A 22392-nucleotide genomic window follows, 5' to 3' on the forward strand; every position below is an offset into this window, starting at 1 on the left:
GAAGTTTAGTTTGTCTTAAAAATATCAGAGAAAATGTGGAAAAACTTGAATATATGAAACCAAATAAAGACAGAAATTTTTACAATTCATGAGGTTTTTATATCAGCTTTTTCATCAATCTAGAAATGATTACAATAATCAAAAACATCCACAGCAGAATATAATACAGAAAATCTGTATAAAATAGGCTATAATTACTTTCAATCATAAAAAGTAAAACATCTACAGAATCAAGATCAAAACTATTAGAATTAGTTCAAAGGAAAATTATACCTTCAATTATTATATTAATACTTATAAGGACAAAGTTTTTTACCAAGTTAAAGCAGGTTCAAACTGATCAGTAAAAATAACATCAACATCATCAATCCTGTTTATCTTTTTAAACAAACATGTTTCATCATTTTAGGACTTCAATTTACCTGAACTACAGACTCCAGCCTCTAAACTGAGTTCTTTGATGTCCCGTAGTTTAACCCCATAATCCCAGCACCCCCTTTCAAGGTGGCTGGAGCTACTTTGCAACATTAATTAGCTTGTAGCTGACTAACTCTGAGACTGACACACACTTATATATGTCCCAAATCTTCATGTGAGACTCCTCTATAGATGATCTACTTCATTCTAATATCCATTGACCATAGCTCTAACACTGGGCCAAAAGCAGTTGGAGTGTTGGTGGGCCTGGTTTCAACAACACACGTAGCAGGGCTGATTGATGCATTGCTAATGAAAGCCAACAAGACACTGAATTAGCTAAACTCTGATCATTTGCAGCTGATCTCTTAGAAAATCCTCCAAAAACATCAGCAACACTGAGCAAAGCTCATTAAATCTGTCCTAGCTTTGCCTTTATATTTATCTGAGGATATTTTCATCTGAATAAAAGTCTGTTTCTGGAATATTTCCAACCGATAACTTATCATTCAACTAAAAGGTTCTTAGTCCCAAAAATAAAACATGAGTTTTCTTTTCTGAATAGATTCATTCAGAAAAAGGTGTGCCACACCATGCCAAAATGGCACAGCAGGGGTTCGTCTGAATTTTTTTATTTTTTATTTAAACATCTATAACTTCTTAATTGTATGTTGTATGGACAGCAAACTAGGGGTGTAAATCACATCCATCATGGCGATTCGATTCAGTATCGATTTCCTGACCCAACGATTCAATTATTTTCGATACTCAAGAATACACCACGATTCGATTCGATTAATCGGTTATTTTTTTTTTATTATTATTATTTTTTAACACCTTACAGGCTAAACAAAGTTTCAGGTTTGAAATAAATCAATGAAAGCTGTAATATCATTATGCATTTTCTTTAGAAACAACAGCAAATAACAGAAGTAGAAAAGCTGCATCAAAAAATACTGCAAAAATACTGCACAATATCAGTGTAATGAGTTCAATGCAATACCTTGGCTCCAGAGAAACTGTCCAACATATTTTTTTAGAATGTAATAAATATACTCAGGAAAGAGAGATGTTGCTTAGAGAGTTAGACAGGAATAAAAGTTTTTGGTAGTATTTTTAATTTTCTAAGAAGAACGGGTATTTTAGGGAGAATATAATAGTTTGTCTGGTCCATACTCCATTCTGGAAGGTGGCGGTAATGCACCTATAAGTTGTTTGCCAACCGCTATTAAAAAAAAGAAGAAGAAGGCTTCAGAGTGTCGACGTCACCGCCCACCTGAGAGACGCTCCGCTGCTCCTCTCCCAGATTGTAGCTGACCGCAAACAGTGCAGCAGACAGGAGGCCGGTTTGTTTTGTTTTTATGACCGAAATTGCGGAAAACAACTCGTGAAGTTTGACCCGCTAGAAGAGAAACTTGTGAGTTTCTCATGTAATGAGGTGAAGGATTTAATAGATGGACATTTTATCACCAGTCAAACATGGAAAACGCCTCTACTGTTCATTCCTGTGGTGTCTAATGGCTGTGACTAACGTGAAAAAAATGTTTTTTTAAAATAGAAATCATTCCAGATCATGCATGAATAAATATCATCTCAATACTCAAATGAACTTTTCCTTTAAAAGCTTGGTCACAGATCATTCAGGAGAAGCTTCTCACCTGTGTGAACTCTCATGTGTTTAACAAGACTAGATTTCTGAGTGAAGCTTTTTCCACAGGACAGACATTCAAAAGGCTTCTCACCAGTATGAATTCTCATGTGATTGGTTAAATTACTTTTTACATTAAAATTCTTGTTACAAATGGTGCAGGAAAAAGGTTTCTCATCTGAGTGTAATCTGATGTGTCTATCAAGATTAGATTTCTGAGTGAAGCCTTTTCCACAGAACAGACATTCAAAAGGCTTCTCACCTGTGTGAATTATCATGTGATTAGTCAAGCTACTTTTTACATTAAAATTCTTGTTACAAATGGTGCAGGAAAAAGGTTTCTCACCTGAGTGTAATCTGATGTGTGTATCAAAATTAGACTTCTGAGTAAAGCTTTTTCCACAGAACAGACATTCAAAAGGTTTCTCACCAGTGTGAATTCTCATGTGAGAAGTCAAATGACTTTTTACGGTAAAGTTTTTGTTACAAAGGGTACAGCAAAAAGGTTTCTCACCAGTGTGAATTCTGATGTGAGCAGTCAAACTACCTTTTTTAGTAAAATCCTTGTTACAAATGGCACAGGAAAAAGGTTTCTCACCTGTGTGAATTCTGATATGATTATTAAGATCTAACTTAGAGATGAAGCTTTTTCCACAGGATGGACATTCAAAAGGCTTCTCTCCAGTGGGAATTCTCATCACTGAAGTCAAATGACTTTTTACAGTAAAATTCTTGTAACAAATGGTACCGCAAAAGAGTTTCTCACCTGTTTGAATTTGTGTGCATCCCTCAAGTCTAGAATTCTTCATGAACATTTTGCCACAGGATTGACATTGATAAATCTGACCTGCGTGACTTTTCATGTGATCCAATAAATGTTCTTTTTTCAGAAGGTTTTCTCCACATGTCAAACATGGTAAACATTTCTCTACTGTATCTTCAGTCTCTTGCTTCAGAACAAGCTGCTCTTCATGCTCACTTATGGGGAGCTCCATGGTTTCCTCTTTTGTCCAGGGATGTTCTGGTTCTTTCTGCTCTTCTTTTATCTGCAGAGCTTCTGGTTCCTCTTGGTCCAAACTGAAATTCCTCTCCTGTTCATAGAGCTGCTGGTCAGATAAATCCTCCTCTTTCCCAACATAACCTTGAAAGCAGTCTGGAAAGACAAACACAGCAGAAAGAATTTCTATCATGGGTTAAAGAAAGGACACCTGACTTGAATCATCCTTTTGTTGATCTAACTACATGCAAACAGACTGGAACTACATTTGTGCATCACAGAGGGCCAAAATAAAAGGGAGGTGCTCTCCAGAAAGCCAGAGCTGCATCCCATTCTGGTCTGATCCAGCTCTTTATCTAGCATTCTGTCTTTGCTGACCTCTGTGCAGAGCTAGAGTGTAAACTTTCTGACTTTTTAGACAAAATAAGTAGAAAACGATTTAAAAGGATTGTAAAAGGACAGAATGCACCTCTTAAGACACAATGTGGGTAATGCAGAACATTTTAAGAAAAGCAGGGTGATATTGACATAGATGACATTTTTATGGACATTATTCTACAGAAGAAATGTTAACTTCAATCACAAAACAAGTTCAATCTTTTCCCTCCCCAGTTTATTTCTACTTCACTCTGAAACCTAGAGTAAAAACTAATCCACACTAGATTCCTGTTAAACCATTTGTTATTCTTGTGAGAAAGATTCATGCTGCTCAAGCTCCTCCTATTTAATGACTCATTCTAACGTGAAGCAACTGTGTATCACTGTGATACACCTGAAGTCTAAAGCATTTAGATATCAGAGGATGACAATAGAAATATGACAAAGCCAATTGTTTCTTTTGAACAATCTGAAATGCAGAGACCTGTATGACGACATGTTCACCAGAGGCAGAAGGCTAAAGAAAACAAATATGTCTGCTCCTTTTTTAGCTAGAATACCTTCCATTTCTTTTAGAAAAATTCGTGAAAGGACACGATTTTTGCCTTTGTGCATGGAAAATATGTTTTTGTTTTCCTCTCAACCAGATTTGGTAAGAATTTGATTTATCAGTTAACACCATAAAACAAATCAAGAACCTGATACGTCTCACCTGTGATTGGCTAAAAGCTTGACTTGGGAGGTGGATACCCAATAAGCTCCAGGACTTGTACTGAATGATCCTCCCTTTTGTTAACATGTTCTACAGAAAGATACCCAGATTGATACGGTGCAAGAACTAAATTGAACTACGTGTTTTAATCTGGATTATACCTTGTTAATATGTGACCCTGAAGCAAAACAAAAAGCCCTTTCAGCGCTCTTTCTAAAGTTTCACAAGGCAGAAAAACTTTGTCAAAACCAAAGAGAGTTTTAAAAATTCTTTTTCTATCTTGGAATAATATAAACCAGGTTTAAAGTGTCTGATTGCTATAGATTTCAATTGAAGAGCAGATTAACAACACTTAAGGCTGTAATAAAACAGGTGGAATAGCCCTTTAGCTTTTCACTGAACCGGTGTTACGAGAAGAAGAGCAGCATGCCTGCTGAGAATTGCCTCACCTGCTGCTCTCTAAGCTCTTGCACATTGATGATCAAGTGTCATAAAATGGCCACTGTTTTAGTGAAGGAGGACGTGTAGACAATCTTTTTTTAATCAAAAGGAAACAGATGGAAAATGATGCTGGCAAAACCGGTGGTTTATATAAATATAAAAAATCTAACCGCGGATGTCTGGGGGACAGTGATTCGCCTACATGTTATGCCGCCGTATCATAAATGATAAATCATGAACAGTTTAGTTTGTGCCTTCACGTCGTTGCCCATAGGAAGACGTTACTTGGATATAACCTAACGGAATATCTTCAGAACAGCTCCAAATGACACAGAACTCCTATGGGTGAGTAGAACATGATGTAATAACATAAAATCAAGGGCCCAATATAAAACAAATAGCGTTCCCCTTTAAGAGGTTTTTAGTTGGCTTTGAATTCTGATGTTCCCATCAATACTGATTTCTTTGTGAACATTTTGCCACAGGATTGACATTCATAAATATTTTTACCTGTGTAAGTTCTCATGTGATCCATTAAAAGTTCTGTTTTTAAAAAGTTTTCTCCACATGTCAAACATGGGAAAGGTTTGTCTTCAGTCTCCTGCTTGAGAACAAGCTGCTCTTCCTGCTCACTTATGGGGAGCTCCATGGTTTCCTCTTTTGTCCAGGGATGTTCTGGTTCTTGCTGCTCTTCTTTTATCTGCGGATGTTCCGACTCCTCTTGGTCCAAACTGGATTTCCTCTCCTGTCCACAGAGCTGCTGGTCAGAGAAATCCTCCTCTTTTCCAACATAATCCTGCAGGCGGTCTGGAAAGATAAACACAGCAAAAAGGCGTTCTATTGGTGGTTAAATAAAGGACACCTCACATAAAAGCACCAAACTCTCTCCTTGAGGTTCAGGAGCGAGTGGATCCTATCAAGCAACCTGAAGTTCATTCTGGCCTAAATTTATTTCACCACAAGCAATTATTAAGGAAAGTAAAGCATTTACATCCAGCACCACAGTGACTGTCTGGCAAATGAGGAAGTAATGAGACACCCTAAACTCAGCAGTGCTTCCTGTACACCTCTGCCTGGAAGAGACATACCACAGCTCAATGTGTCAGAGGTTGAGCTGATTTTAGCAAAGTAACTCAGCTAGGGATGCACGATATAATCGGCCCCCTATCGGTATAGGCCTGTATCGGCCTTAAAACTGAATATCGGACATCGGCCACCCCATAGATATTTAACCCGATATTTGATCAGCTTCTGAGTTTTTAAAGTCTAAAAAATAAAAAAATATACTACTTCTTCTTCTTCCTCAAAAACTTCTTTTTTAACGACTTAAAAACTTCTAAAGATGACGGAAAAAATATTGATACATTAAAATATCCCAATATCTTCATATGCCGATTAATTGCCATTTTAAAAACACCATATCAATCTCTTACTAATGAAATATTGCTATATGTCATCGCTATGCTACGAAATCCCCCGAAAATTCACGAAATTTTGCCATATTTTTATATGTTGATATATTGACGCGGCAACGATCTATTTTACTAACAAAATCTCACAAGAATTTGCAAAATATCACGAGAGTTTGTAACAGAACGATGAAATTTCACAAGATTATGAAAGTAAAATAGATTGATACCGCGTTTTTAAAAATCGATTTGATATCAGCATATGAAAATATATTTGAGTATATTATCAGAAATGGATAACAAAACTGCTATTTTCAATGACTACTTATTTTTGTCCAGCTTTAACATCGGTATCGATATCGGTTATCAGCTACATGAGTTTTAAAATATCGGCACATCGGATATCGGCCAAAATCCCAATATCGTGCATCCATAAACTCAGCCATATCACTCAAGAGGAGGATACTTATTTTCACTGATGAAGAAAAAGATATTTGACCAAACCAAATTAAAATGCTCTAAAGACACGAAGAAAAAGAAATTTGACCAGACCAATTGAAGAAACTCCAATGAAGGAGGCATCAGATAAAGTTTGTTAAACCATATTAATATTTATACTGAGGACCAGTATTCCAAGAGCCATTAAGATGAGGGTAAGATCTACCGTGAATTACCAGAACTGATATTCTCATGGCCTCCGATAATGGACTTATATCTGTACTTGTCCTGTTAGATCTTAGTGCTGCATTTGATATAGTTGGTCATAATATTATTTTAGAAAGACTTGAATATTTTAAAGGAATTAAAGGAACAGCGCTAGAATGGTTTGAATCTTATCTATCTGATCGATTTCAGTTTGTTTACCTTAATGATAAATCTTCACCATGCTCAAAGGTTACCTGTGGAGTACCACAGGGATCAGTGCTAGGACCACTTCTCTTTACTTACTATACAGGTGCTGGTCATAAAATTAGAATATCATGAAAAAGTAGATTGATTTCAGTAATTCCATTTAAAAAGTGAAACTTGTATATTATATTCATACATTACATACAAACTCATATATTTCAGATGTTTATTTTGTTTAATTTTGATGATTACAAATGACAACAAATGAAAATCTCAAATTCATCATATCAGAAAATTAGAATATTGTGAAAAGGTTCAAAATTGATGGCCCCTGGTGCCACACTCTAATCAGCTAATTAACTCAAACCACCTGCAAAAGCCTTTAAATGGTCTTTCAGTCTAGTTCTATAGGCTACACAATCATGGGGAAGACTGCTGACTTGACAGTTGTCCAAAAGACGACCATCGACACCTTGCACAAGGAGGGCAAGACACAAAAGGTCATCGCTAAAGAGGCTGGCTGTTCACAGAGCTCAGTGTCCAAGCACATTAATAGAGAGGCGAAGGGAAGGAAAAGATGTGGTCGAAAGAAGTGTACAAGCAAGAGAGATAACCGCACCCTGGAGAGGATTGTGAAACAAAACCCATTCAAAAATGTGGGGGAGATTCACAAAGAGTGGACTGCAGCTGGAGTGAGTGCTTCAAGAACCACCACACACAGACGTATGAAAGACATGGGTTTCTGCTGTCGCATTCCTCTTGTCAAGCCACTCTTGAACCACAGACAGCGTCAGAAGCGTCTTGCCTGGGCTAAAGAGAAACAGGACTGGACTGCTGGTGAGTGGTCCAAAGTCATGTTCTCTGATGAAAGTAAATTTTGCATTTCCTTTGGAAATCAAGGTCCCAGAGTCTGGAGGAAAAGAAGAGAGGCACTTCATCCACGTTGCTTGAAGTCCAGTGTAAAGTTTCCACAGTCAGTGATGGTTTGGGGTGCCATGTCATCTGCTGGTGTTGGTCCATTGTGTTTTCTGAGGTCCAGGGTCAACGCAGCCACATACCAGGAAGTTTTAGAGCACTTCATGCTTCCTGCAGCTGACCAACTTTTTGGAGATGCAGATTTCATTTTCCAACAGGACTTGGCACCTGCACACAGTGCCAAAGCTACCAGTACCTGGTTGAAGGACCATGGTATCCCTGTTCTTAATTGGCCAGCAAACTCTCCTGACCTTAACCCCATAGAAAATCTATGGGGTATTGTGAAGAAGAAGATGCAATACACCAGACCCAACAATTCAGAAGAGCTAAAAGCCACTATTAGAGCAACCTGGGCTATCATAACACCTGAGCAGTGCCACAGACTGATCGACTCCATGCCACGCCGCATTGCTGCAGTAATACAGGCCAAAGGAGGCCCAACTAAATACTGAGTGCTGTACATGCTCATACTTTTCATGTTCATACTTTTCAGTTGGCCAACATTTCTATAAATCCTTTGTTTTTATTGGTCTTCAGTAATATTCTAATTTTCTGATATGATGAATTTGGGATTTTCATTTGTTGTCATTTGTAATCATCAAAATTAAACAAAATAAACATCTGAAATATATGAGTTTGTATGTAATGTATGCATATAATATACAAGTTTCACTTTTTAAATGGAATTACTGAAATCTATCTACTTTTTCATGATATTCTAATTTTATGACCAGCACCTGTACATGCTCCCAATCGGTAGAGTTATTAGACAGCATGGGATTAATTTCCACCGTGATGCTGATGATACCCAGCTATATCTGTCTATAAATCCAGATGAAGCTAATCTATTACACAGATTACAGGCATGTCTGAAGACTTAAACAGGTGTTTTACAGTCCATATTCTTCCAGATCCACCTGGATCACAACCTTCAGGACTCTGCAGATTTAGATGCTTTTAGATGCTGCCTGCTCACAATGATGTCTTTGATCACAAAACTTCAGTTTCAGACTATATTTCACATTATTCACCTACATCATACACGTTTTTGATAGATCCGAGGCCAGAGATGAGGAAAGATATTCTGACCTATTAGTTTTGTTTGTTCATTTTAATCGGGCAACCATGCAGCCACCTAATCTCTCCTATTATCTGTGTTATAGACCCCGTTTGTCAGAATTTAACCTGATTGCTTCCCTATATCTGCCTTTTGTCTACAGGCTGCATAAACAGTCTGTTCCAGTGGAGAAGCTGATTTCCAACCTTTACACTGTTGGTTTTAGGTTAGAAATGTTTCTTGTCCTTTCTGCTTGGATATATAGAAGCACCATGATGTGTGATACCCACTATCTCTTGGAATTAAATTCAAATTTTTAAAAAGGTAGCATTTCAACATCAACAGGTACGTGATCCAGATTTTATTTGGGTAAATTCTCTCATAAATAAATACATTTCACTCCCTTGTACACATAGTGCAGCTAAAATCAGTTCAGAAACAGCCTGTTATGGTCTCATAACTAAAGCTCAATTTCTGCAGAAAACACTATGATAATACTGTGAATGACAGAGATCTGGGATCTGCTGACAGACCAGGATCTTTGCAGACTGACGGTAGACTGGTTTACAGAGAATGGAAGATAGTGGGAGATGTTTTCTTCATTGTCATGTATGTCTCTTTCTTGTTCTTCAAACATGCAGTGGTGACCAGTGGTCAGAAGGACAACAGTGAAGAAGAAGTTTGGTCAGATGAGGCCAGTGAGAAACCAAGGGATTGTTTCAGAACCCAGACCGGAGCACGTAACCTGTTTCTCTATATTTGACACCAAGTGCAAAAACTATATATGTAAATATAAATATCCATCTATATAAATACCCCTATAAACACCCTGTGCAATAACTCTGTATAATGATCCTACTATTAAAAAAAGCTGTCATATGTGGACGCACTGTATTTACTATACTATTTGAGCTGATGTAACGACTACATTTCTCCACTCTGAGATCATTAAAGTCAATCAATCAATGTCATTAAATATTTCTCTGTGGAGAGTTGGTTCAGGATTTTTTTTCCCCATTGTCATTAATGAAAAACTAATTTCAGCAACCAAAGAAGGAAGCTTGAGAGCGACTTTCCATATCTGAAGGCAGAGACAGAGAGCTGGAGGTAGGCACCAGCTCCACAGAGACACTGGCTCTGTTTGAAAACCTGGGCTGCATCCTCCAAGGACTCGGTCTACCTAGACTGGATCCTTAGAAGTCCTTGAAAATAAGGAGACCAGAAGAGTTCTGGCTGTGAATTCGACCAGGTCTACCCTTCGGTGGGTTTTACCGCCGTAAGCTCTGTTGCTTAGCAACCGTGAAATTTGATGCACAAAGCAGGAAAAAAATGCATACCGAAGTTTTCAAAACTGTTTATTTATTTATTTTTTATTGTAAAGTGAACAAAGACTACACTCACAAGAATCCATGGAATATAGGGTCCAACCACTGGGAGCAGGAACAAATAAAATCAAATGTAATGATAGAAACCTTAGTCAGTTAAAGGAGAATTCCGGTTTTTAACACTTTTAGCCCATTTTCTGTAGTGTCCAGGATGAAATCGAATGATCAACACCAAAATTTTGACAATTGGTCCTGTCTCTGCTTTTTGGCTCATGCAGAATCCCCCTCTGGCTGCTTCAGAATGGCTTCCATTGTGCATGTCCGATAATGTCCTTAAAACAACCTTAAACGTTCTTTTTTTAAAATATGCTACTCACCGGGTCGTCAGCGCTGTTCAATGACGTTCCCAAAAAAGTTTCGTAAAGAAAGAACGTTCCTGTAGTGTTTTATTTAGCATTTTGTAAATCCCATTGAGTTCTGTTGGAATAGTCAATATTCCCCTGCCACCGGAAACGGAAATGGGGCCTGTTTACACAGTTGTAGTCTTTTCGCTTCACTCTGTGTACTCCGACGTCGAGGTGCTAACGTCTCTGTTAAACACTTTAAAAAACTCTGAAAATGGAATACGAATTCTTGATGAATTTGGATTCTTGATTCTCGACGTCTGCTATTTGCTGCTATTTTCATAATTACATAGGAGCGGGTCTCGCAGCCATGGAGGCAGACATCTTTGCGCTACGGCAGCGCAGAGCCGAGATCGCCCATTACGCTCGAAAGTAACTATGGCAAGTTGAGAGAGATGAACTGAGATGGTACTGAACACACAGACTAATGAAATACTATCTGTAAAATTATCTATGTAAACAAACCTCATCACTTGAGAAGGTAGGTGATGCTGACGTCGTGGAAGAAATTTTGTCCCGCAACGCTCGCCGTACTGTTGGGGGGGAGAAGCGGTGGGGGGGAGATGTTCATGTTGCTGCGGTCTGCAGTCTGGACGTTAGATGTCGTTGAAAATTACACACTGTAGCTTTAAACTGAACTTCCAATTTTCACCACTGTTTGGCGCCAAGTAACCTTTCCTCTGATCACGGAACAGCTGGCTTGCTTCGTCTCGCAATGAATCCTGGGTAAACCAAGGATACCGAGGATACATCGGACCTATCCTTCAAATCAGGAAAAAAGAAGGACGCATTTTAAGGCAGCATAACAAGGACTCTTGGAATCCGACTAGACCTCGAGGCCACGATATGACGTAATCGTCCTTCGAATCTGGCCTTCTAAGGACGCGTCCTAGGTTTTCGAACAGAGCAATCGACTGATGAGCCAGAGGAGATGGATGGATTTGTTTAGATTCAAATCTCATTTCAGTTGGTTTCATGAGATGCACCTTAGTTTTGCTTAACTTTAAACCTCTAAATATCTGTTCTAAATGTTAGTATATAGTAGTGATGGGTCCAGCAACAGCGATGCGTCGGTGCATGCGTGGAGCCCATAGAGCAAAACACTATCGGTGCGCGTGTCGTTTCCAGAAAGTCATAAGACCAATACAGGAGTTGCTTCTAACTGACTGACTCACTAAACTGGGTTTAAAAACGGATCTGTCAACATGATGCATCTGCTAAACAAATGTCTCATATTTTGCGGTTTATCATTAAAATGATCAAGAATTTTGGAGCCTAAAAGGATTAGGAATGTTTCAGCTGTTGTGTTTTTATTTTAATTTTCTCATGGTGTCATTCTTTTCCTCTCAGTTATCACTCAACTTATCTGAATTAAAGTTAATTTCAAATTGAATTGTAGTTTATTTACTGTTTTTACTGTACTTATTGTTTTAAAATTATGATAGTCTACAAGTATCCTCATTCACATTTTTCCTTATATACGCTAATATGTTTACATTATTTATTGGCTGCATCTAAAAATATCAAAGATATTTTCACTTTAAACATAGATGTGAAATAATAGAATATAACCTACAATAACTTAAATGATATCATTGTACTAGTTAATCAAATTAAGTCAGTTTAGTCTGTCCAATAAGCTGCCTTTAGTGTCTTTGAATGTCCAGCAGGTGTCAGTATTCTGTGAGACAGTATCAATGCAGCATCAATCCAGTTTGACTTCAAGATGCCTCATTAACCATCACTGCTATAGAGGTTAAATAATAACATTCTAGCCTGACAGCTTCTCGGATTCACAAGCTAGGCCTGCGCTTTAAACTTGAAAACAGGAAGTCGCTACACAATGTAGCAGTTTTCTCTCGCTGGGGTTTTCGGCAAGATGGTGGATTGAGCAGTCGCTTGCTTCGGAGCTCATTTAATTTAGTCCCAAATTTTAGTTTGAAGTTGCTGAAAGTCCACTGTGAAACGACGTTATGGATGCACAAAAGCTAATTAAACCAGCCAAACTCATAAAGGGCCCTAAACAGAAGGATACTCCGCGGGAAGTTGGAAAGAAATACGAAGTCCATGTTATGGAGCACGACTATGCTGGGGACACCGCTAATCTAACTAAGAGGGACCGCGCGGTCGACTCCGTACCAACCACGCCAGTTAAAAACCCTGCTGGGAAAAAGCCCAAGTCTGCGGATGGAGGTGAGAGTGAAGAAGTCTCCAACAACGCTATATTACAGGCAATACTGTGCCTTGAAAAACGTGTGGATAGTCAGCTAGCCGAGTTGAAGGAGCAGACCAAACAAAGTAGCATCATGATTGCCAGCCTAGCTAAAGCCGTCCAGTTCAACGCGGAGGAGGTAAAAGACTGCAAAAAGAAAGTTGAAGATTTAGAGAAACAAAATGAACAGCTCTGTAAAGATATAAGTGAGCTCAAAGTCAGAGTGAGGGATCATGAGAGAGACAGGATGAGATGGTGTTTGCGGATTAAAGGTTTAGAAGAAAAAAAAGATGAAAATATCAGAGAGCAAGTCATTGCAATCCTACTGGAAATCGCACCTGATGTGGAGTCGAAGGTGGAGGATGCAGTCGACATTGTTCATAGGATGGGGAGAAAGATGTATAACAAGACCAGGCATGTCATTATTTTGTTTGCTAAGAGATGGATGAAAGAAGAAATCTGGCGCCGTACCAAGAGCTCACAAGTCTGCAAGGATAAAGGTATTCGGTTTGCTGAGATGCTGCCACGGGAGGACTGGGAGGAGAGAAGACGCATGTGGCCACAAATTGAACAAGCGAGGCGTGCTGGAAAACTGGCTTTCTTTCGAGGTCCACATGGATACATTGAAGGGCGTCGGATTGGAAATGAAAGGTGATGGAGTTAAACATGACTGTGATGCAGTGGAAACCTTTGTAAAGGGACATTATAACCCTATTAAGGCTTAGCTTTCAATCACTTTCTAAGTGAGCAGAGTTAACGTTAACATTTACCGTTCGGATTGCATTTGTTGTGTGTTTTTGTTAAGTGTTCATGGAAAATGTTGACATTTCTTTTGGTTCATTGAATGTTCGGGGCCTGAAAAATATTGTGAAAAGGAAAGAACTTTTTTTATTTTGTAAAGGGCAAAGATCTCAGTGTCTATTTCTGCAAGAGACTCATTCTGTTGAGGTGGATGAAGCTTTTTGGTCTAATCAATGGGGAGATAAAATTTTATTTAGTCATGGCTCTAACTGATCGGGAGGCGTAGCGATATGTTTTAACAAATGCCCTGGTGAAATCATAACTCATAGAGCTGATGGTGAAGGTCACTGGCTGACTGTGGTACTGAAATTTGAAAGTTTGTTTCTTATTATAACCAATATTTATGGGTATAATAATGAGGGACAAAATAAAAAACTGTTGGAAAAAATAGCAAATGTGATATCAGAATTTAAAATGTTGTACCCCACAAACCATGTTTTAGTTGGAGGAGATTGGAACATGGCCCCGAATGAATGGGTGGATAGAATGCCTCCAAGATTAAGTAAACCACAATATAATTACATTGTTGAAAGTTTTTTGACAAATAATAATTTAATGGATGTATGGAGATGTCTCAACCCAGATGCTGAAAACTATTCATGGTTTAAGCCCAACGGGAGCAACAAATCCAGAATTAATTATTGGGTGGTGAGTGATGACATCTTAAATATTACCTTGCATACTAGAATCTCTAAAGCACCCCTATCGGACCATTGTTTCATAGATTTAGTTTTAGGACCCACAAACAGGGAAATTAGAAATAAAGGATATTGGAAATTTAATGCCAGTCTGCTACAAAATGAAGATTTTTGTAAGAAGATTAGAGATTTGATTAAAGAAAATGAAAATAATGAAACATCCAGGAACAATATGAGCAGATGGAAATTTACTAAATACAAGATAAGACAGTTCACAATTAAATTTAGTAAAGAACTTGGCAGAAAAAGTAAGGAATATGAAAGTAACCTACTTCGAGAAATTAATATGTTCTGTAGTAAAGCAGAACCAAACTCTCAAGAGAAGAATGAAATAATGGAGTTACAGACTAAACTAGACGATCTTTATCTTGGGAAGGCTCAGGGAGCCTTCGTAAAATCAAGAGCTAAATGGATGGAAGCGGGTGAAAAAAATTCCTCATATTTTAGCATTTTGGAAAAAAACAGACAACAGAAAAACTCAATCACAAGTTTAATAATTGATGGAATGGAAAACAAATATGTTAGAAGCTTAGAAAAAGAGGTCTTTTCATTCTATTCTAAATTGTATTCTTCTAATTATTCTGCTGTTGATGCCGACATCTTGATTGATAAGATTGAAAATTATATACCTTGTATTGAAGACTCCTTTAAACATTTATGCGAGTCTGATTTTACAATTGAAGAATTTGACTTGGTTATCTCTAAAATGGCCCTAAACAAATCCCCAGGCCCAGATGGGCTTACTACAAATTTTTATCAATTTTTCTGGAAAGAATAAGAGGTTTGCTATTTAAAAGTTTAATGGAATGTATAGAAGAAAAGGAATTAATGTCAACCATGAAACAGGGATTAATTACATTGATTCCTAAACCTGAGAAAGACAAAAGGATACTGGATAACCTTAGACCAATCACTCTACTTAATACAGATTATAAGATTCTTTCAGGAGCGATCGCTGCTAGACTGAAAGAATAATAATAATAATAATAATAATAATAATACATTTTATTTTAAAAGGCGCCTTTCTGGACACTCACGGTCACCGTACAAAAACATAAAAAGTGTCCGAAAAAAATAAAAATTATAATTTTAAAAACATTTAAAAACATTTAAAAAATACAGAGGCTGTGACAGTGAAATTGATATTTTTAAAGAGAATAAGCAATCTTGAACAGATGGGTTTTGAGTTGTATTTTAAAATGGAGAATTGAGTCCGTATTTCGAAGTTGGGGTGGTAGAGAGTTCCAGAGGCGGGGGGCAGAGCGGCTGAATGCCCTCCTCCCCATGGTGGTGAGACGGGCGGAGGGGACAGACAGGTGCAAAGCAGATGAGGATCTAAGAGCACGGGAGGGGGTGGGAACATGCAGGAGGTCTGACAGATATGGGGGGGCAAGGTGGTGAAGTGCCTTGAAGGTCATCATGATAATTTTATATTGAATGCGGAACTGTATGGGGAGCCAGTGGAGCTGTCGGAGGACCGGAGTGATGTGGTGGATAGAGGGAGTTCTTGTTATGATTCGAGCAGCTGAGTTCTGGACCAGTTGTAGTTTGTGGAGTGATTTCTGAGGAAGTCCAAAGAGGAGGGAGTTGCAGTAATCTAGTCGGGAGGTGACAAGGCTGTGCACAAGTATGGCAGTAGTGTGTGGGGTAAGGGAGGGACGGAGGCGGTTGATGTTTCTTAAGTGGAAGTAGGCAGACCGGGTAATGTTATTTATATGGGATTGGAAAGATAGTGTGCCATCGAGGATGACACCCAGACTCTTAACCTGGGGGGAGGGGGAGCTATCAATAGTGACTTGGAAACTGTCGGTTTTGGAAAGAGTTGATTTGGTACCAATGAGGAGAACCTCGGGTTTACTACTGTTTAATTGAAGGAAGTTGTTGGTGAACCAGGCCTTTAATTCACAGATGCAATTTGTGAGGGAGGCGGGCGGAAGAGAGGACGATGGTTGCGTGGTGAGGTAGAGCTGGGTGTCATCGGCATAGCAATGGAAGTGGATGTTGAATTTACGGAAGATATTGCCAAGTGGAAGGAGGTAGATGATGAAGAGCAGGGGCCCCAGAACAGAGCCCTGGGGCACATCTGAGGTGACGGGGGAGGGGGTGGATTTGAGGGTCTTCAGTTGAATGAACTGAGTGCGGTCAGAAAAATAAGAAATAAACCACTCCAACGGAGTGCTCGTGATGCCAATGGAAGAAAGCCTACTGAGGAGGGTGGTGTGACAGATGGTGTCGAAGGCTGCACTCAGGTCGAGGAGGATGAAGATGGTGAGTAGTCCAGAATCAGATGCCATGAGGAGGTCATTGGTGATTTTGATGAGTGCTGTTTCAGTGCTATGGAGTGGCCGGAAACCAGACTGAAATTCTTCATACAGGCTGTTGGCAGATAGGCGAGAATGGAGCTGGGAGGCAACTGTTTTTTCAAGAATTTTGGAGATGAAGGGTAAATTGGAGATAGGACGGAGCTTGTTGAAGTTGGTGGGGTCGGCACCAGGTTTTTTACAATCGGGGTGATGGCAGCAGTTTTGAGAGGTGTAGGGACAGTTCCAGTGGTGAGGGAGGAGTGGATGATAGCGGAGATGAGGGGAGCCAGAGAGGGAAGGCAGGTTTTGACAAGTTGTGTTGGGAGGGGGTCCAGTTGACAGGTGGATGATTTGGATTTCCGGATGAGCTCTGTGATTTCTGAGACAGTAGGAGGATGGAAGGAGGAGAATAAATGTGTAGGCGGGGGGAGATCTGCTGAGTTGTTGAGATGAGCCGTTGATCCAAGGTTCTGGTGAATGTTCTTGATTTTTTCTGTGAAGTATGACAGGATGTCATTGCAGAAGGAGGTTGTGTAAAGGTGCAGGGGGAAAGGGTCCTGGGGTTTGATAGTATTGTTAAGTATAGAGAAAAGTGACTTAGAGCTCTGTTGATTGGCAGTGATTAAGTTGGAGTAGTACTGTGATTTGGTGCTGGCAATGGAGTCCTTATAGTGCATAATGTGATTATTGTACATTTCTTTGTGTATAGTAAGACCAGTTTTTCTGTAAAGTCTTTCAAGTTGCCGTCCTTTGGTTTTCATGCTTCTGAGATTTGGGGTGTACCAGGGGGAGGAGACGGAGAAAGAAACAAATCTATTTTTTAGAGGAGCAAGTGAGTCAAGAATATTATGGAGACCAGTGTTGTAGTGAAAAACCAGATCATCAGGGGTTAGCAGATTATTGAAGTCAAGGAGGCAGGATGAGTGGATACTTGAAATAAGGGTGGAGGGATCAATTTTCTTTATGTTCCGGAAGGATATGAAGCGGGATATTTTAGAGACTGAGAGAGTAAGATTAACTGCAAATGAGAGGAGAAAATGGTCACTTATGGGGAGTTCATCAGATGTTATGTTGTGGGGGATGACACCAGAGCAACAGATTAAAGAAGGCATCTCTTCTATAATTAGTTAGACACAATCTGGCTTTCTGAAAGGAAGGTCAATTCATAATAATATTAGACTTGTATTAGATCTGCTTGATTATAGTGACATGGTTCAAGAATATGGGTTTATTTTATTTCTTGATTTTTATAAAGCATTTGATTCTGTTGAACACCCTTTCATTTTAAAAACTTTAGATCATTTTGGTTTTGGAAGAAAATTTATAGATATAATTGGAATGTTATATAATGGGATTAATAGCTCAGTAGCTTTAGGTCATGGCACCTGCTCTAGATTTGAGATTAGGAGGGGAATTCGTCAGGGCTGCAGCACATCACCATTATTGTTTATAATGGTTGCTGAAATTTTATCTATCCTATAATGGTTGCTAAAATTTTATCTATCCTATAATGGTTGCTAAAATTTTATCTATCCTAATCAAAACCAGCAACATTGAAGAGTTGAAAGTTATGGACAGACAAATTATAATAAGTCAGCTAGCAGATGACACAACTTTATTCCTAAAAAAATGAAGATCAAATTCCCTTAGCATTACATTATATTAATCAATTCTCAAAAGCTTCTGGTCTGCAGATAAATTTGAATAAATGTGAAATCTTGACATTACATGATTATTATCTACATTCCCTATATAACAAAGGTAAAAAAAGAAGTAAAATATTTGGGGATTATTATCTCTAAAGATAAAAATGCAATTGAAAATAGGAATGTTTGTAACAATGTGGACAAGTGTATATCAATCTTAAATAGATGGCTCCAGAGAGATATCTCAATATTTGGAAGAGTTCTGTTATCAAAAATGGATAGTCTGTCTAGACTAATTTACCCTGCCTTTTCCCTACCCATTTCAGCTAGGACAATTAAAAAAATAAATACTGTTAATTACAAGTTCATATGGAGGAACAGATGTCAATATATAAGAAAGATAGATATGATAAAAAGTTATGAAGATGGTGGGTTGAATGCGATTGATTTTGATATTATGAACGGCGTTTTGAAACTGAAGTGGTTAAAATCTTACCTTGCAGATAGAAATTCTTTTTGGTTCATTGTCCCCAATATGATTTTTTTAAAAATGGGTGGTGTAGACTTTCTTTTGCGATGTGACTTTGAATGTAGCTCATTACCTGTCAAACTGTCTGCCTTCCATCAGCAAGTCCTCCTCTATTGGAAGTTACTTTTTTGTCATAACTTCACACCACACAATACACCAGTTTGGAATAACAGGTACATATTGCTCAATAGAAAATCTGTTTATTTAGAGGAATAGAGATCCAAAGGTGTATGGGCTGTTGCACATTTTATGGATGACTCTGGAAACTTGTTACAACATGAGGATTTCTGTGAAAAATTCCAACTTCACTGTAATGTTAAATATTATAAGAGAGTTTTAAAAGTGATACCAATTTCTGTGATATCAATGGTTAGAGAAGATACTCGATACTCTGCAGTCTCCCCTGAACTGAGACAGCTTTACATTGATGGATCAAACTTCTGTGATTTCAAATGCACCAACAAGGTTATTAGGAATGCTTTAATAAAAGAATATTATCCTAACCCAGTTAAAAGAATGTACATACTGAAGGAGTTTGAAATAGAAAAAATTAAGAAAATAAGAAAAAACTATGTTACATTTCCTCTCCCACCTAAAGTGAAAGGTCAACTTCAAAATTTTGAATGAAATCTTCCCAGTGAACAAATATCTGAGATTAAGATTTAATATTGATCGGCATAACTGCGTTTTTTGTGAAGAGAATGTGGAAACTTTAGAACATCTCTTTTTTTATTGTAATGCTGTGCAGCTTTTTTGGAAAGAGATGCAAAGTTGGCTACTATCCAAAGAAATTATATTGCCTTTGTCTGTGAAGTCTATTTTTTTGGTGTTTTTGTTGAAAATAAGAATGTAGACTTCATACTCAACACTCTTTTGTTATTTGGAAAGTTCTTCATTCACAAGTGCAGATATTTTAAGACCAAACCTGGTATGACTCATTGGAGAAATGAGCTGAATCTTTTCAGTAAATCTCTTAGACTTGTTGAAGAAAAGAAAGCCCTTAAATCATTTTCTTTACTCGAAGCATTTAATTTAATTTGAAATGGCCCCTGAAATGTATGTTTTTATTTTCATCTCATTTTAGTTTACAATCCTGTTGTATTAGTTTCATACTTTTTTTTTTATGTTGAACATGCTGAATCCATGATAAAAAAAAAAAAATCACAGGTGTGAATTCATTGTATGCCTTGTATGTTTATATTTACATTCATAAATAAATTTAAAAAAAAAATAAAGTTTTCTCTCGCTGTTTGTTACTGTAAAGTCTGTAATACGGGTGCACTTAAAATGTTGGGCCGGCTTTCTCCAATTGCAGTAAACTCTGAGCGAAGAAGAGGTTTAACCGGAGCAAATAACTGTCGAATATCCAACTTAAACTTAACTTGACCACAGTCATTAAAACCCAATGCTGTAAGTGAGCGAACTGACCGCAGTAAGATCGCCGCCGCGGAAGTCAGCTTTAGCTTAGCATATCGATCTCCTCTAATCAGCTTTCCAATCAGATCATGAGGCTAAAATCCACAGTGTGCATCATCAGGGAAGCGTTTCTATCAGGTGTTTCCTACCTATCCGGTGTGAGATGATCTGGGGGATCCTGGTGAAATCCAGCAGTAGATGTAGTTCGTCCATCTTTTCCTCCGAATTGACCAAACTCCCTTTGAACTCTGTGAATGTTTCTTCAGCAGGAGTTAACTGCTCGGTGATAAACTCTCCTTGAAGCTGGACTGAAGACATTCTCACTGCAAACACTCCCGTATTATCAGCCTCTCTACAATGACTCCACACACAAGCTAAGCTAATGCTGCTAATGCTACCCGATCCCTACCAGCAGCTCATTGCGCATGCGCACCATCATCTACATCCGGGTCACCCTCGATTTTATTTTGTAAAAAAATTTACTAAATTACGTTTTTCCTTCCTTAAAAACAGTAAGCGCACCAAACTATAATGTTTTAACGGTCAGTAATATATTTTATGAGGAAAGAAATGCATTAAAATCGTTTCTGTTTTATCACTGTTTTTTGTTTGTCTTTTTATTTTCTCCACAAAAAACTTTATTTAACAACTGTATAAAAAATCGGTATCAGAACAGAACTGCATAAACAGCATTCACAGAAAGTGTTTATCTTAATATAGAAGAAAACCAAAGATAAAAAGAGAGGGAACAATTATAAAAATAATATTAAAGTGACATTATTTTATACATACAGGTGCTGGTCATAAAATTTTTCCTCCATGGTATCCCTGTTCTTAATTGGCCAGCAAACTCTCCTGACCTTAACCCCATAGAAAATCTATGGGGTATTGTGAAGAAGAAGATGCAATACACCAGACCCAACAATTCAGAAGAGCTAAAAGCCACTATTAGAGCAACCTGGGCTATCATAACACCTGAGCAGTGCCACAGACTGATCGACTCCATGCCACGCCGCATTGCTGCAGTAATACAGGCCAAAGGAGGCCCAACTAAATACTGAGTGCTGTACATGCTCACACTTTTCATGTTCATACTTTTCAGTTGGCCAACATTTCTATAAATCCTTTGTTTTTATTGGTCTTCAGTAATATTCTAATTTTCTGATATGATGAATTTGAGATTTTCATTTGTTGTCATTTGTAATCATCAAAATTAAACAAAATAAACATCTGAAATATATGAGTTTGTATGTAATGTATGAATATAATATACAAGTTTCACTTTTTAAATGGAATTACTGAAATCAATCTACTTTTTCATGATATTCTAATTTTATGACCAGCACCTGTAGAATCAAGAACAGGGCATTAAACCAGCAGATTAAATTTACTCACAAAAGTGAGAAAATTACCAGCACTTTTGGTTCATACAAATTCTAAAGATGTTTTATTTTTCCAATGGGATATAAATGCTTGTATTTGAAAAAAAAATGGCATTTGTGTAAATACATTTTACAAATAAAATTAAAATATTAGCACTAGCACCATCACTACAGACTTTGGACTACACTGGAAAAAGTGAAACCTTGCAATGTTTGTTCAGCTCTGGATATAGCCCGGTTGAACGAGCGAGGGCTTTTGGCTAGCTAATGTTAGTGATTCATTGTCATAACGTGATTGGTAAATGCATAAACCCTCTTAGACATCAGCTAGCTAATAATAATTAGTTAACAAGCAGCTATAACATTGATTATATGCAACTGCTTGACTACTTGGGTTAATTATGGATGAAATCCACCCAGGATGTAGAGACGAGGAAAATGGCGCTCTCTCAGGGTCTGGGACTTGGACTTAATCTGACTACGTGCAAAGAGAAATTCACATGTGACTCAGACAAAAAAATTACCTGCAGGTCATGAATAATTACATACATATGGAGAGAAATCAAAAACTTTGTTTTGGGTCCTTTGTATGTGTATTTAGTTTAGGTTAAATCAAAATCCAAACAGAATGAGTTCCACAATCAAATCAATACTTTTATCCAGTTTAGAGTGACAGTCATTAGTTTGAATGAACAGCTACATCTTACATTTTTTCAGTGTACCTGGATTCTGCCTGCTGCTGACCTTTGACCTGTCTTCTCACCACGGCTTGGATTACCAGGGGCGGAGCTAG

At 38.0% G+C, this 22392-nt stretch overlaps 1 protein-coding gene across 1 annotated transcript; it reads right to left on the minus strand.

The window, feature by feature from the left end:
- Positions 1–1835: 1835 nt before the first annotated feature.
- Positions 1836–20408, minus strand: LOC119773150 (gastrula zinc finger protein XlCGF8.2DB-like). The gene is made up of 3 exons (XM_038269989.1): positions 20367–20408; positions 5384–5400; positions 1836–3201 (listed from the first exon to the last, which is right to left on the minus strand). Exon 3 carries the CDS (start codon positions 3058–3060, stop codon positions 2047–2049), a length of 1014 nt encoding a protein of 337 aa, XP_038125917.1. The 5' UTR covers positions 3061–3201; positions 5384–5400; positions 20367–20408; the 3' UTR covers positions 1836–2046.
- Positions 20409–22392: the final 1984 nt, after the last annotated feature.

Source organism: Cyprinodon tularosa, unplaced genomic scaffold (assembly GCF_016077235.1).
Source record: "Cyprinodon tularosa strain WSP-4 unplaced genomic scaffold, ASM1607723v1 ctg747, whole genome shotgun sequence".
In the NCBI taxonomy this organism is placed as follows: Eukaryota; Metazoa; Chordata; class Actinopteri; order Cyprinodontiformes; family Cyprinodontidae; genus Cyprinodon; species Cyprinodon tularosa.

Coding starts and splice junctions, on each gene's coding strand:
- LOC119773150 (XM_038269989.1), bottom strand. CDS start 3,060: ATGGAGCTCCCCATAAGTGAGCATGAAGAGCAGCTTGTTCTGAAGCAA.